Source organism: Echinops telfairi, unplaced genomic scaffold (assembly GCF_000313985.2).
Source record: "Echinops telfairi isolate 266 unplaced genomic scaffold, ASM31398v2 ScPeMD7_5;HRSCAF=22, whole genome shotgun sequence".
In the NCBI taxonomy this organism is placed as follows: domain Eukaryota; kingdom Metazoa; phylum Chordata; class Mammalia; order Afrosoricida; family Tenrecidae; genus Echinops; species Echinops telfairi.
In genome coordinates, this window is record NW_022103901.1 from 21672595 (window position 1) to 21688714 (window position 16120).

Below are 16120 nucleotides of genomic sequence, written 5' to 3' on the forward strand. Positions count from 1 at the left end.
CCGTCTCCTCACCCAAGGGGGAAAGAGGGGTTGTTAAGGACTTTAGGGGAAGGACATTTTGTTTACTGGTAAAAGGAGTTCCAGAAATTGAGTCTTTCTGGGTGGGGTTATGGTAATTGGGTGTGCATTCCAAGGGGTTAAAATGGAGTCCAAGGTAAAGGCTTCTGTGTAGGGCGTCCTCGTTTATTATGGGATGGTGGGTCTGTATCAGGAAGCCAGTTCTTCAGGTTCACGTCCTCTGTCCGAGTGCTCCTTGCTCTTGGGTTCAAGGCGAGGTAACAGGTGCCTGGCCTGCGCTTGCTTCTGTGTCCAGTCCGAGCTGGCCAAACGCTGAGTGTGACAGGACAAAGGAATGGAGCTCAAAAACACCTTCTCTCTCTCTCCAGGGAGGGATGAAATTGAAAATGACCTAGGCTATTGTAATATGCAACAATGTAAAACTGACGAGTGTGGGTGTGGTAAGGGCTGGATGTGTTGGCCTAGGGAAATTCCTTAAAGTCATCAGAACTTGAAATATGGGAGTGGAAGAATCCAGCCTCTTTCTTAACGTGTCTCAATTCTTCAAGGGTAGCAAGGGCTACCCTATGAGAATTTGTGTGTGTGTGACCTGATCTTGCCCTTTCAGAGTTATTTTTGTACCCCCTATTCCAAGATCATTGAAAAGGAACACTGTATGACTATCCTGGAGGATGTGAAAACTACCATTTTGACAGCATAAACGGAAGAGTACAGCATTATTTGGGGGAAGTGTTAAAGAAGTGGAAACCACGCCCATTGAGATGTGCAGACCTGGATGGATACCATCATGGAAACAATAGCTACACATTTTGATGTCTTTGTTTAATAAAGATTTTTGTGATTTTGCAGTGCCCTGTTTTTTAGTTACCCTCATAAGAAACACCCCATGGCAGTAGAACTGGTCCTGATTCACAGTGAGCCTACTGGACAGAGTAGCACTTCTCCCTAGGGTTTCCAAGATGCAGTCTTTGTGGAAACTAATGGCGACATCTTTCTCCTGCGAACAGCCCACCTATCAGTTAGCAGCCAGTGCTTAACCTCCGTGCCACCAGGGCTCCTTTTCACAAGGATAGGGGCTGATCTTTAGAGCACATATTTTTGGAGGGGACCATTCAATCCCTAACAGGCCCTATTTCCAAACAAAGTCATGCTTAGCGAGACCAGGTATCAGGACTTCATCATATCTGTTGAGGGAACAAAAAGTCAATTCACAGCAATAAGTCTGGAGTGATTATTTCTGCCTCCCTTCCCCTCCTCACTCCAAAGAGCCCTTTATCATCGTAAAACTTGCCACCGTGAATCGCAGCAGCCTCTGTACCTGGTTATCTCTTCACCTGATCATGCGGCTGTGGGAGGAGAGAGACCAGACCTGTCTCATCTAACGTAAACGCCAGCCCTCAGCTCACCACCTGGCCTACCAGCCACTAGATAAATATTTGTGGAACTGTTTTTGTGGATGTTGAATTCTTTGTTCCTAAGTGCCTATTTTGGTAACGTGCCCAGGACTGGAGTTTCTCCTGCCTCTTGCCAGCCCTCTCCTAATACCTAGGTCCTGTCCTTGAACCAATCCAGTAGCCAGGCTCTTGAGAAATTCCCTGAAGCTGACCCACCTCCTGGAATTCCAAATGCTTTCAGAGTTCCCAGGACTGGGTGTCCACCCACCTGCAGCTCGTAGGGCAATTACTTTCAACTTTGTGAATGATCTCCCACACAGCTAGCAAGGGACATAGTGATGGTCGATAGAAACTGCTCAATGGCGCCCCCTCTCGAGTGGTGATGCCTGGGGCACGTTCCACACCTGCCGTATCCTAGACACACATGGGCCCATTTGTCCAGATCCGTGACACCGCCTGCGTGGGTAGTGCCTTTCTGTCTGCCGCTGGACTTCACATTTTAGCTGCTGGACTGACTTTCTCCCGGTCTCTGCATCTTTACGGGTGAAAGGCCCGAAACTGAACAATCCTACCAACCAACCAACCAAATAGACAAAAAATATTTGCTGAGTAGTTGATGCTGACTCATGGCGACCCCAGGGGGACGCAGAGCAGAACTTCCTGGGACTTTGAATGACTGTAGCTTGTCCAGATGAAGTGGTCAGGACTTTCTTCCTGGTCAGAGCCTAGGCCCTGGCAAAGGGGCCATCTGAAGATATGTGTCCTCTGTGAACTGGGAAGGAGTCAGGTGGTGGGTGGGGTGGGTGGCTGGGTATCTATTATGGAGTTATTTGTGAAAAAATGATAATAAGGAGGCATTTCCAGGATGCTTGAAAATCAAATAAAGATTTCTGGGGTAAAAAAAAATAGCTATGCTTTTAATTTGCATAAAATATCTTTAGAAAGATACACCAGAAACTAGAACTAAGGAAAAGGGGGAGGGGGAAGAGCCTAGGAGTTGGGGGGTGGGGGGAGATTTACTGTTTAACCTTTTGCACTGTGTAGTAAGCTAATTAATGGCCCCTCCAAGATGTTCATGCCCTGATCCCTGACACCTGCTGTAGATGTGTGTTCCCTAACATACAGGTGGGATTAAGGATCCATAGTGGGAGAGATTACCTTGGATAATCCTAGTGGACCCACCAAAGTCCCTATGAGAGAGAGAGAGAGAGAGAGAGAGAGAGAGAGAGAGAGAAACTTGGAGATGCTTTGTTGTTGGTTTTGCGGATGGAGGAAAGGACTATTGTTGTAGGTGGTTCTGTGCTGTCTGCCCGGTGGATTCTGACTCGTAGCTGCCCTAGATGACGTAGTAGAGCAGCCCCCACGAGATTTCCTAGGCAGCAGTCTTTATGGTAGCACATGGTCAGGTCTTTTCTCCTGCAGAGTTACTGGTGAGTTCTAACTGCCCACCTTTCTTTCTTTTCTCTTCTTTCTTTCTTTCTTTGACGTTGTTAAGGATTTCATTTTACTTGGATCCACAACCAATATTCATTGAAGCAGCAGTCAAGAAATGAAACGACCTACTGCACTGGGCGAATCTGCTGCACCAGCCTTCTTTAAAGTCAACCTTTCTTTAGGAGCTGAGTGCTTAAGCTTTGTACTCCAAGGCTCCTGTGAAGAAAGGGTGAGCATCTGAGAAATGGGCCAGAAAAAAATAAAAGAAAGAAAAGAAAAAAGGAAGGAAGGAAAGGAAAAAGGAATGGACCACTGAACCCAAACCATTGCTACGTAGTCGATTCTGACTTACAGGGATCCTCTGTGGGGTTCTGGTATACATCTTTATAGGAGCAGACAGCCTCACCTTTTTCTCAAGGAAGCCGCTGGTGGGCATGAACCATTGACCTTTCAATTTGCTGTCCAACACTTATGACAATCCTGCTAAGGATTACAGGGCTCCAGGCAGCCAATAGGGCTGAAAAAAACCCAAGAAAACATTTTTCCGCTGGAACCATGCTGATGCCTCAATTTTAGGACTTAATTTGGATCACCCAAACTGTAAGATAATAAATTTGCCTTGTTTTAAAATACCAAGTTTGTGATAGTTTTTTAAATGGCAGTAATAGGAACTAATATATAGAATTTGGACTTTTTTCCATATGCAATTTTAAGCAATTTTTAATTAAGACACACACACCTTTCAATCCAACAATTCTAGTCCACAGACTACATGACAAAAATAGCTTGTACATGTAGGGTATGTGTAGAGAGAGAAAGAGAATGGGAGGACATAATTATTTAAGAATGAAGTAAAATGTCAAAGGTCCAGTATTTGATTTTTATAGGTGAAATGGGAGGGGCCTGGGGGAAGAAGAAAAATAGGAAGGGGGAGAGATTCAAGAATAAGAACAGAAAATGTTATATTAAACACACACCCACAAAAGCAAGTATTATTCTCTATACAATCCTGCAGCAGTCTGGATCTACTCGTAAATAAATGCTTGGATACATTGGCAGAGGTTGAACAGGTGGGAAAGGGCAAGTGAGCAGATAGATTCCCCTGGGGGAATATATAGAAATGTATATTTCCAATTTTTTTGCCTCTCTATTTTTAATAAAGTGTACATTGATTTTTCACATACTCCAAATTGTGATAACAGTATATTGTGAATAAAGAATACTGAAGAAGAATCAATCACTTGGTATTATAGTGCTGGCAAAGAATATTGAATAGACCATGTACTGTCCGGAGATTAAATGATTATTTCTTGGAAGAAGTACAGCCAGAATGGTCCTTAAAACAATAATGGGGAGACATTATCTCACATACTTAGGAGGAACCATACCCTAGAGAAAAACATCATGCTTGCTAATGTAGAGGGTTGGCCAAAAAGAGGAAGACCCTTAATGGGATGTATTGATATGGTGGGTGCAACCATGGGTTCAAATATAACAATCAGTGATTGTGAGAAGGACCAGCGGTGTTTCACTGTTATACATAGGATATAAGTAAGAACAACTCAATAACATTTAACATAGTATAGTGTCACAAACAAGACATTGACATTGATATTGTCAACATACAGAACATTTCCATCACCACAAAGATCAATACCCACTCCCATCCCAACACCACTCCCTGCTTCTGGTCTTTTACCCATGGTGACCACCAATCTGTTCTTCATTTCTAGAATGTTGTCGCTTCAGTGATGTTATATAAATAGCATCATACGATATATAACCTTTAGGACTGTTTTTATTCACTCAGCATAATGTTTTGGCGATTAATCTAGGTTGTTGCAAAAATCAACAACCTATTCTTTTTTCTAGCCGAACCATTCATCTGTCTGCAGATTTTGATTTTTATAAATAAAGGCTGTAATTAGAATTTATGAATAGGTGTTTATATGGACATATATCTCCATGTCTCTGGAAGAATTGCCTAGAAGTGCCATTTCTAGTAGTTATGGGCTTAGTTTTTTTTCTCAGACACTGTCTCTCAGAGTTATTTCATTTTACATGCCTACCAATAATGGATGAGTGGTCCAGTTTTTCCACATCCTCACTAGCCTTTGGTAAAGCTACCATTTTTTAAATCTTAGCCATTCTGAAAGGTGTGTGGTGAGAACTCATTGTGGTTTCAATTTACACTTCCCTAGTAACCAATGAAGTCAACATCTTTTCTTGTGCTTATGTGTCATCTGTGTATCCTCTTTGGTGAGATGTTTGTTTACGCCGTTTGCCAATTTTCTAATAGGATTGTTTGCTTTTTTTACTGTTGACCTTTGGAAATTCTTTATGTAGTTTAGATATCAGTTCTTTGTTGGATATGTGGTTTGCAAATATCTTCCCCCAGACTGTAGCTTGGATTAATTTCATCAGTATTTTTTAGTTGTAAGCATACAAATTCTAGAATTTCGTATTTGATTTATATCTACCACATTGTAAACGGCATTGTATTGTTAAGTTTAGTGACCAAGCACTCATCTCTAATATAAAGAAATACAATTGAATCTACCTTGTATCCTGAGACCTTGCTGAACTCAGTTGTTCCAGAAACTTTTGGGGGGTAAATTTCCTGGACACTTTTACTCATCATTGAGGAAGAGGACCACTTTATTTCTCCTTTATGTTCTTTTATTTATGTATCTCATTGCACTGGCTAGAACTTTCAGCCAGACTCACTGACTTATAGTTGATTCTAACTCATCATCACCTTATAGGACAGGGTAGAACTGCTCTTGTGAGTTTGTGAGATTGTAACTGATTACAGTAGTAGAAAATGGCATCTTTCTCCTGTGAAACAGCTGGTGGCTTCAAACGGCTGACCTTGCAATTAGCAGTGCAATGTGTAATCACTATGCCACCAGGGCTCCTCTGGTTCTTGCAGTAGTCTGCTGAATAAGAGTAGTGAGAGTCAACATCTTTGCCTGATTCCTGATCTTAGGGGAAAGCATCAATATTTCACCATTAGGTAAAGTTTTAGCTGTGCATTCTTGTAGTTGTTCTTTATATAAAGTTGAGGAAGTTCCTCTCTATTCCTAGTTTTCTGATAATTTTAAAACATGAATGGGTGTTGGATTTCATCAAATGTTTTTAAACATTAATTGTCATATCATGTAATTTTTTAGCATGTTAATATGGTGAATTTCATTGATGGATTGCAGAATATTGAGCTAGCCTGCTGTGTTAGGATGGGATCTTTGGAGAAGCAAAACCAGTGATGCTTATATTGTGCATGTGCACAGAAGGAGATTTGCATCAAGAAATGGCTCACGCATTGTAGAAGCAGTAAGTCCAATCTGGCTCAAATTCATGGGTCAAAGGGTAAGACAGACTTCTCCTGCCTCCTGTAGTTATTGGGACTGATGAACCAGGAGGCAGGAAGACCACAGGCTGGTGGTTGTAGAGTCAAATATCTCCTAGTTCAGCAGGCTGCTGATGGCTCCTGGGATCACCAGGCAACATGGCAGAAAGTTGACAAACCAGGTACAAGATCCTGAGTTAGCAGAAGTAACGAGCTTTCTCATGGACTCTGCTTAAAAAAAGAGCAAGCTATCCCCCCAAGGAATCTCTCTTCCAAGTTCATCAAGGCTGTGTGTGGCCTTATAAAGGGGGCTTCACACATCACAAAGACTGGCTGCTCAACGTTTATTACATTATGCTAGATCCCACCATGCAGTTGATTACATAATGCTTGATCACATCATGGAAGATTACTGCCAAACTACCACGGCAGGTTTCCAATATATTCTTCAATAATAATATATAGTGACTCAAATGAATACTACTGTCGTTCTTTCTCTCTTTTCCCCCCCAGATAGCAGGATATGAATTGCTAACTTATACAGATTAAACTCTTAAGTGACTGGACACTATTTACCCAAACAAAAGGTGTTCATTATAGGGGAAAACTTTCAATAATACTCATTTAACCAAGGCAGAACCATGTCTACAAGATTAATACATGTTATAAGAAAGCAAGTAGGGCATTAAAATAGTAAACATATGATAGACCCAGGCCACCCATTCACTGGGCACCCTCAAAACATGGGGTATGAACCAAAGTCAAATGACTCTCAGTTCCACAACCTTGGGATAGCAGTCATGTCCTTCTTCTCACATTAGGGCAGGTCAAGTTTAAGTTCCAGGGAGTCTGTCAGTTCCATGAATCTGCTATAGGTGAGTTTGAGGAAAGCCCTGTTCACTTGGCGGGGTTTCCACATGGAGTTCTTTGGGTATGACCTATGAAAAATGTCAATAGCACATGGCCTGGGTCATCAAGGGCTGGATAAAAACTAGGTCAAAGTGTCCAATTAGGGGCACAGGACTAGGCATAGTCTCCCCTTCGGTTCTATATTGTGTAAATCTGGGTAGACTAGAGAAACCATCCATGGACACACATATGTGTATAAGAAAGAGATTCATATACAAGAGCAATTGAACGTTGAGAAAACATCCCAGCCCAGTCCATACCAAGTCCACCAGTCCGATATTAGCCCATATGTCCAATACCAATCCACAAAGTCCTCTTCAGACTCATGAAACACATGCAATGATGCTGAATATAGAAGATCACAGGCCAGTGGGTAGACAGTCTTTGGATCCAGTGGCATTGGAAACATCTCAGTGCTGGCAGGGGTCTCTGCATCAGGGTGGGTCCATGTGTCTTGTCAGTTGCTATGTCTCCCAGGGTGTCAGCAGAGAGAGACAGTGTCTCCTGCCTCCAAGAAGGATAGTGGATTTCCCAGAATTCTCAGGAGAAGGCCATGCCCACACAGAGGTCTCATTGGCTATCTCCAGATTGACAAGCTAGACTCCACCTCTACACTCTTAATCCTCAAATTGACACCAGATTAGGTGACAACCACATATATAAGTACTGTTATGCATTTTTCTCACTGCCTCTTTACCCACAACAGTGATGTAATTGCTTTCTCAGAGACATACATATCCCCCTGCCCCAATCTTGACTTGAGTTTTCAGTAAGGTTCCATTATCACACTTGAGTTTTCAGTAAGGTTCCGTTATCAAATCAACTCTTGTTGATTTGGGGGTGACCTTAGCACAATGTTACATGGCAGCAACTGAATGGTCTCATTGCTCCTGCCCCATCTTGATAAACTGACCCAAGATGAGGTGAGATCTTCTCTGCCAAATTGTGTTTATTTAGATGTGCATATAGGGGGTGTGATATATGGTTCACGGGCGCTCGGCAGGCTCTCTATTGCTTTGCTTGCGAGAGCAGAGTAGCTGGCTACATGACCTTAGAGCAAAAACCTTCCTTCTTTTTGGTGTTTATCCTTCTATTAATGGACTCATACAATATTAGTACTTTTTTTTATTGACTAACTTCACTTATTATAATGACTTCCAGCTCTATCCTTGTCATGAAGTGTTTCATTGCTGGGTTTGTTGTTGTTGTTGTTGTGTTTTTTAGGGATGCATAACATTCCATTGTGATTATGTATGGATGGTTCTTTATCCGTTCTTCTACTGATGGGCATTTGGACTGTTTCCAGCTGCTGGCTCTTGTGAACTGCGCCACAATGGATATGGGAAAGCATACGTCTGTTTGTGTTCTGACTCATTTCTTTGGGGTAGATGCCCAGCAAAGGTATTGCTGGATGATATAGTATTTATATTACCAATTGTTTTAGGTAATACCATATCACTTTCCACAATAGCTATACATTTTGAAATCCCACCAGCAGTGTATGAGCTCCTATCTCCCCACACCCCCTCCAGTATTTGTTGTTCTCTCTCTTTTTAAAAAATCTGGCTATTGTTGTGGGTGTAAGGGTATCTCATAGTTGTTTTGATTTGTATCTCCCAAATGGTTGGGAAAAAGAGTACTTTCTCATGTATTTATTAGCCATTCAAATGTTGCCCTTTGTAAATTGTCTATTCATGTCCTTTGCCCACCTTTTCTTTTTTTTAATCATTTTACTGGGGGCTCATACAACTCTTATCACAATTCATACATATATCAATTGTGTAAAGCACATTTGTACATTTGTTGCCCTCATCATTCTCAAAACATTTGCTCTCCACTTAAGCCCCCGCCATCAGCTCCTCATTTTCCCCCTCCCTCCCCACTCCCCTCTCCCTCATGAGCCCTTGATAATTTATAAATTATTATTTTGTCATATCTTAAACTGTCTGACATCTCCCTTCACCCACTTTTCTGTGGTTTGTCCCCCAGGGAGGAGGTTATATGTAGATCACTGTAATTGGTTCCCCCTTTCTACCCCACCCTCCCTCGACCTTCCCAGTATTGCCACTCTCACCACTGGTCCTGAAGGGATCATCCGTCCTGGATTCTCTGTGTTTCCAGTTCCTATCTGAACCAGTGTACAACCTCTGGTCCAGCCAGATTTGTAAGGTAGAATTGGGATCATGACAGTGGGGTGGGAGAGGGGGAAGCATTTAGGAACGAGAGGACAGTTGAATGTTTCATTGTTGCTGCACTGCACCCTGACTCCTTTGCCCATCTTGTCATTGGATTATTTGGTTTTTTCTTATTAGGTCTTGCAGAACCCTATAGATTATAGTAATTATTCCCTTGTCTGTTGTGTCATTGCTAGAGATATTTTCCCAGTCTGTGGGCTATCATTCTACTCTTCGGATGAAGTCTTTTGATATTCATAAGTGTTTCATTTTCAATAGGTCCAAGTCATCTGTTTCCCCCGCACTGTGTGTACTTTCTGTATTATGTTTGGTATAACATGTGTGCCTTACGATAGGGCCCTTAAAGTTTGTCTCCGTTTTCTCATTGATGATTCTTATTGTTCGCAGTCTCTAATCAATCTTGAGTTCATTTTTGTGCATGGGGTGAGGTATGGGTCCTGTTTCTTCTGCAGATGGTGATCCAATTTTTCCAGCCCCTTTTGGTAAAGAGGGTGCTCTTTCCCATTTAATGTTTTTAGGTCCTTTATCAAAAATCAGTTGCTTGCAGGTTGATGCTTTTATTTCTGGGGTTGCTACCCTGTTCCATTGGTCTGCGTATCTCTCATTGTATTAATACCAGGTTATGTTGACTACTGTGACTGTGTAGTAGGTTTTGAGGTCAGGTAGTGCAAGGTCTTCTACAATATTCTCCTTTTTGAGAAATGCTTTGCTTATCCTGGGCCTCTTCCCTCTCCAAATGAAGTTGGTAACTCGTTTTTCCATTTCTTAAAAGAATTAAGTTGGGATTTGGATCAGAATTGTATGACATTTGTAGACTTCTTTAGGTAGTATTAACATTTTCACACTAATAAGTCTTCCTATTTATGACCACAAGCTATTCTTCCACTTGTGTAGGTCTCTTTTGGTTTCTTGTAATAATGTTCTGTAGTTTTCTTTGTACAAGTGTTTTCTTTCTTTTTTTATTAAACCATTTTATTGGGGGTTCATACATCTCTTATCACAATCCACACATACATCCATTGTGTCAAGCACTTTTGTATATTTGTTTCCCTCATCATTCTCAAAACATTTGCTTTCCACTTGAGCCCCTGGTACTCGCTCCTCATCCCCCCCCCTGCTCCCCCATGAACCCTTGATAATTTATAAATTATTATTATTAAGTGTTTCCTTTTTTTGGTTAGATTGATTCCTTGGTATTTCATCTTTTCTCATTGATAGTATATAGGAATCTATCTGATTGATCTCTGCTTATTAATTTCATGTACTGCTACTTTGTCAAATCCCTAAATTGTTTCCAACAGTCTTTTCTGCTGATCCAGCTGAGATCAGGAAACAGATCCAGAATTAGTTCATGCAGACTCAGACGGTAGTTGAGGTCAGGGTGCTTTGGGGGCATCACCCCCACCTCTGGAGGTGAGCCAACACAGTAGGGCAGCAAACACAGTCTTAGATAAGCAGCTCATCCTTGACCATACTGGGTGGGCATGGACTCCTTCCATAAACAACTGCCTTGCTCCCCCCTGCCCTCTGGACCCTTCTTGAAACCAGCACCCTGACCTCCTGCACTGTCTGGGCCAATGGGTGGGTAAGATTGGAGTCTGGTAACTCCTCTGGCCACCAGGAAGGTGTGGGGGATGAGGGAGGATCCCACTCTTCTCATCATTAGCCATCTATGGGATGCTTGCGCGTGTGCTTGTCCTGAGCAGGTGGAACTGGTTATGACTCCACTGAGTAAAGCCAGCTGACCGTTCACCTGCTCTCTCCTCTCTGGCCGCTTTGTTCCACTTCTTTCCCCAATTGGCTTCTCTATCCTTATCCTCTGAAACTCAGGCTCCAGGATTATGACCCATGTAACTCTCCAGTGTCGTCGTCGTCGAGAATCTGTGTAGCATGTCTGCCTAGTCTACCATTTTGCCAGAAACCTCAGTGGTGTGTTTTTTGTTGTTTTTAGAAATTATTCCATTTCATCCAAGGTATCAACTTTATGTGTTTAGAATTATTTTGTATATCTCTATGACCTGTATTGATTATCCACTGTTTCATTTTTAATATTGGTAACTTATGTCTCTCTCAACATCTAGTATGTGGCAAAAAGAAAACCTGGGGCATGCACTACTGTGTCGTTCCCCAAGTCTTGATATCTGGAGTCTGTCTGCCTTTTGTTTGGCTCTCTCTACCCTTTCGAGTCTTCTAATAGAATCCCTTCATGAGATGAACTGGCACACTCGCTACAAGAATAAGCTAAAATATACCAACACTTGTGAGGGTGGCCCAGGACTGGAGACATTCTAGACAGTTAGACTCATGCATAAGGCTGCCACGCATTAACGCTGATTGGATAGCACAATGTTTGCTCTGGGTGCAGTGTCTGGGGTTTTCCTTGGTACTCAGAAGGAAATACAGGAAACAGGACTTCTGTAGCTTTCTGGAAGTGGAAATCACCAGTTAGTTTCTTTTGTTTTGTTTTTTTAAGACTTACCAGATGTTTACTGGGAAGAGTTAAACATGACTATGTTTCGTGGAGAAAAAGAAGAGCTGATTTGAAAGCAGCACGCACAATGTGATTTGGTTTTAAAATGACGTGTATAGAAAGAGTTTGGAGGAAAAAACAAGAACATGTTAACAAAGGTTGTCTTCAGGTGGTTGGATAACAGGCAGCTCTTCCGCTGTTTTATTTTAAAATACTTTAGGACTCAAAAGAGAGCAGAGAGAGCCTTTCACCCTCCACCTCGCTTCTCCCAATGACAGTGTCTGACACACCATTATCACGCTTTTGGCGCAGGTACAGACCCCATGTGGGCTTTGCCAGTGTTCACATGACAGCACTTTTATGTTCTCTCTTTGGTTTAACTAAGTGTATTACTTGAGCTGCAAAAAACTATTCTGTAAAACCTTCACTTGTCTTTTAAGCGGTCTTTGTGAACTTTCCCCTTTCTGCCTCCTGAAGTCCAACACTTGACACTTCTAGTTCCTTTTCTCCAACCATTAAAGGACGGTATATGAAACACTTCTTTATTGCCCTGGGGATTCATTCATTCAAGAAATAGTTATTGCAAGTCCACCATGTGCCTGATAATCAATGGGGGAGAAAGGGTCTATAAAGCTTTAAAGTATCTTTGTAGGCATTGGGTCCATCTGCTACACAAGAGCTACTTAGAGTATTGAGAAGCAAGGATGTTACTTTGAGGACTAAGGTGCACCTGACACAAGCCATAGGATTTTCCACTGCCTCATATGCGTGTGAGAATTGGACATGGAGTATGGAAGACTCAGGAAGACTTGCTGCATTTGGTTTAAGGTGTTGGAGAAGAATATTGAGAGTACCAAGGACGGCTAAATGGACAAACCAATCAGTCTTGAAAGAAGTATGGCCAGTGTGCTTCTTAGAGGGAAGGATGGCCAGACTTCATCTTACATATTTTGGACATGTTGTCAGGAGAGACCTGCCCCTGGAGAAGGCCATCATGTTTGGTAGAGGGGCAGCAAAACAGAGGAAGGCTCTCAAAGAGATTGGTTGACATTGACCGTAACAAGGAGCTCAAGTGTGGAAACAATTATGAGATGGCACAGGACCTGATGGGCCGTGCAGTGTTTCCTTCTCTTGTGTATAAGGTCGCTATGGATTGGAATCAACTCTATGGCACCTAACAATAACAACAACAACAACAACAACAACAACAACAACAGGACCCAATCCAGAAGCTCTGGGGTAGAGTGATTAATCACTTGGCTGCTACTGAAAGGTTAGTGGTTTGCCCCCACCAGCCCCTCTGGGATGCTGTGAGGGGGTTTAGACCATCTGGCAAGGGGTAAGCTCCAAAACAGCTTCCCTATTTAAGGAGCACACGCTCAAACACAATGTTTGTTCACGTGCAAGCAATACACTCCCTGCCAAAGAGAGTGCAGGGAGACGGTGATTGGAGGTAGCTAGTGGGAAAACATTACACATGTAAATATCAAATTATAACCACGTGGAAATCTTATGAGGATGAGGTTCATTATCTCAGAGGGTTTTAACCGGGAGATTTGACCTAGGTCTGGGTGGTTATGGAACATTTCCTTGAGGAAACGACATGTGGATGGGAGGTAAAAGGTTGTATGTTGGAAGTTGTCCAGGGAAAGAAGTGGAGGAGGGCTTCCAGGTTGAGAGAACATTAGGTGCAGAGGCCCCGCAGTCAGAGGGAGCAGGCAGGGTGACCTGCGATATTGACTTGCCTGCTATGGGCGAGCTGTGTGGTTCTGGGATGCTGGATGATCAACTGCTGAAACAGGGGACGTCTCAGATAAACCCGGACAGTCCCGGGAAAACTGGGATGACTTGATCATATTGCATTGCAATGGGAGGTTCTCAGTAGGGTTTCTTCAAGAACAGATCTTGAATAGAGGCTTAACATGAAAGTAGTTTATTTAACAAGCAAAGGAGTATGGGAGGGGGAAAGTGAGACAATAAAGAGTGCTTTCTGAAGCCAGTGAGCACTGTGGGCAATGGGGGTTCATTCTACTGGAGAACTCTGGGAGACAGCATAGAGCACTCATCCGAATCATCCACCTAGGTAATGGACTCTCAACAGTCATTGCTTGAGGGATGTTGAGGGATGGGAAGCAGGTAGGGAGCACTCTTAAAGAACCGAGGAGGATGCCAGGCAAAATAAACCGAGCACCGATAGCCGGACATCAGGAAGTGTACAATGAAGTGGCCAGGATGAGGGGAAGAATGGAGCATCTTCCTCAGGAGGCCTCTTGAACAAAGGCAGAGAGCAAGTAGGCCAAAAGTAGAGCTAGGCCAAAAGAGGCTTGGGAGGCCATGGAAGAATGTAGGCTTTTCTACTGGGGATAAAAGCAGGTATCATGATCAGACTCCTATTTCTGAAAGCTATTTTAGGTTGCAATGAGAAAAAATGTATTGGAAAAGGGAAGAGGGGCTTGGTGGATGCTAAAGGGGTGTAGATGACAGAGGGTGGTAGCTGGATGTAGGGTGCGGATGGAGAAAGGACACACTCTAGAGACAGGCAGGAAACTAAAGCATAGATCCAGGTTATTGATCTGGGAAATTAGAGGTCGCTCAAGGAAGCCCAAGGGTCCTGGGAGTGTAGTGGGTTGACAGCAGTTCAAACCACCAAGCAGCTCTGCAAGAGAGAGAGGAAGCTTTCTACTGCTGTAAAGATTAACAATCTCAGAAACCCACAGGGGCAGTTCTACTCTGTTCTGTAGGGTTGCTATGAGTTATAATCAACTTGATGGGAGTGAATTTTGTTCTTTAATTAAAGCTAACTTCAGGAAGTATTGGACTAATTACAGAAAATGATCTCTTTGGGTGGCCGATGCTACAACATGGACCAACCAGACGAGAAAGTTGCCTGCAACTAGTTTGACCATGAAAATGACCTTAAGTTTCACTTTAAGAAACACGAGTATAAGTTAATCCCAGTCATATTAAATGTTGTCATCTACAGATAAGCTTTGGCTTTGCTGACATGCTAAGATGCTTGACCAAAAATTTCCAACAGAAAAATGGACAATTTTGGACCTATGCCAAAAACTGCTACTCTGAGCTTGGGGCCTACCAGACTGAAATCAGCATTTCCATCACTCTGGGCGGTGATACTGCCTTGGAGGCAATGCTGACTTACAGTGACCCTGTAGGACAGGCTAGAACTGCCCCGTGAGTTTCCAAGACTCTAACTCTTTCCAGGAGTAGAAAGCCATGTCTTTCTCCCTCTGGGGGTTTCGAACTGATGACCTTACGATTAGCAGCCCAACTCATAACCACTATGCCACCATGGCTCCTTGGATGGTAATGGTATTCACAAATTATGACTGATCCAAAAGTCATCAGGAACGTAGTCACTGAGTAGACTAAAATATTTCTATGGGCTTTTAGATAGGGATATTGTGGGTGTTTTAAGGACTTATTCTATGGGTGTAAGAAACCACTCTTCATGATCATGAGGCGTCCAGGGGATCAGGTATAAGGCATCATCAGAACAAAAAATCTTACCATATGAATGAGGGGGGCAGTGCGGAGTGGAGACCCAAAGCCCATTTGTAGGCCAATGGCCATCCCCTTACAGAAGGGTCTTGGGGAGGAGACAAGCCGTTCAGGGTGCGATGTAGCAATGATGAAACAAACAACTTTCCTCTAGTTCCTAAATGCTCCCCCCCCTCCACTATCATGATACGAATTCTATCTTGCAAGTCTGGCTAAACCAGAGGATGTACACTGGTACAGGTAGGAACTGGAAACACAGGGAATCCAGGGCAGATGATCCCTTCAGGACTAGTGGTGTGAGTGGCGGATGATATTGGGAGGATAAAGGGAGGGTGGGTTGGAAAGGGGGAACCGATTACAAGGATCTACATGTGACCACCTCCCTGGGGGACGGACAACAGAAAAGTGGGTGAAGGGAGACGTTGGACAGGGCAAGATATGACAAAATAATAATTTATAAATTATCAAGGGCTCATGAGGGAAGGGGAGGGGGGAATGAGGGGGAAAATGAGGACCTGATGCCGGGGGCTTAAGTGGAGAGCAAATGCTTTGAGAATGATGAGGGCAATGAACGTACAAATGTGCTTTACACAATTGATGTGTGTATGGATTGTGATCAGAGTTGTATGAGCCCCTAGTAAAATGATTAAAAAAAAGAAACCACTCTTCTCTTTTCTCCTAAATTGTCTAGCAATTAGCTGAGAAGACCAGTTGTCATGAACGTCACCACCCTCCGGTGCCTTCTCATGCCCATGTCACCAGAGAAAGTCCTAGGGTGACATTGCTTTTCCCCTTCCCTCTTAATCCCTACCCCACCTGCCCCCCTAATGAG

At 43.0% G+C, this 16120-nt stretch overlaps 1 protein-coding gene across 1 annotated transcript in view; it reads right to left on the reverse strand.

Moving 5' to 3' along the window:
* Nucleotides 1–207: 207 nt before the first annotated feature.
* The window catches only part of SCNN1G (sodium channel epithelial 1 subunit gamma), a 77644-nt gene continuing 61731 nt past the window's right edge, over nt 208–16120 (reverse strand). Inside the window, exon 14 of the mRNA XM_004706062.2 lies at nt 208–330. Coding sequence (XP_004706119.1) covers nt 208–330 — 123 coding nt within the window. The remainder of the gene's footprint in view (nt 331–16120) is intronic.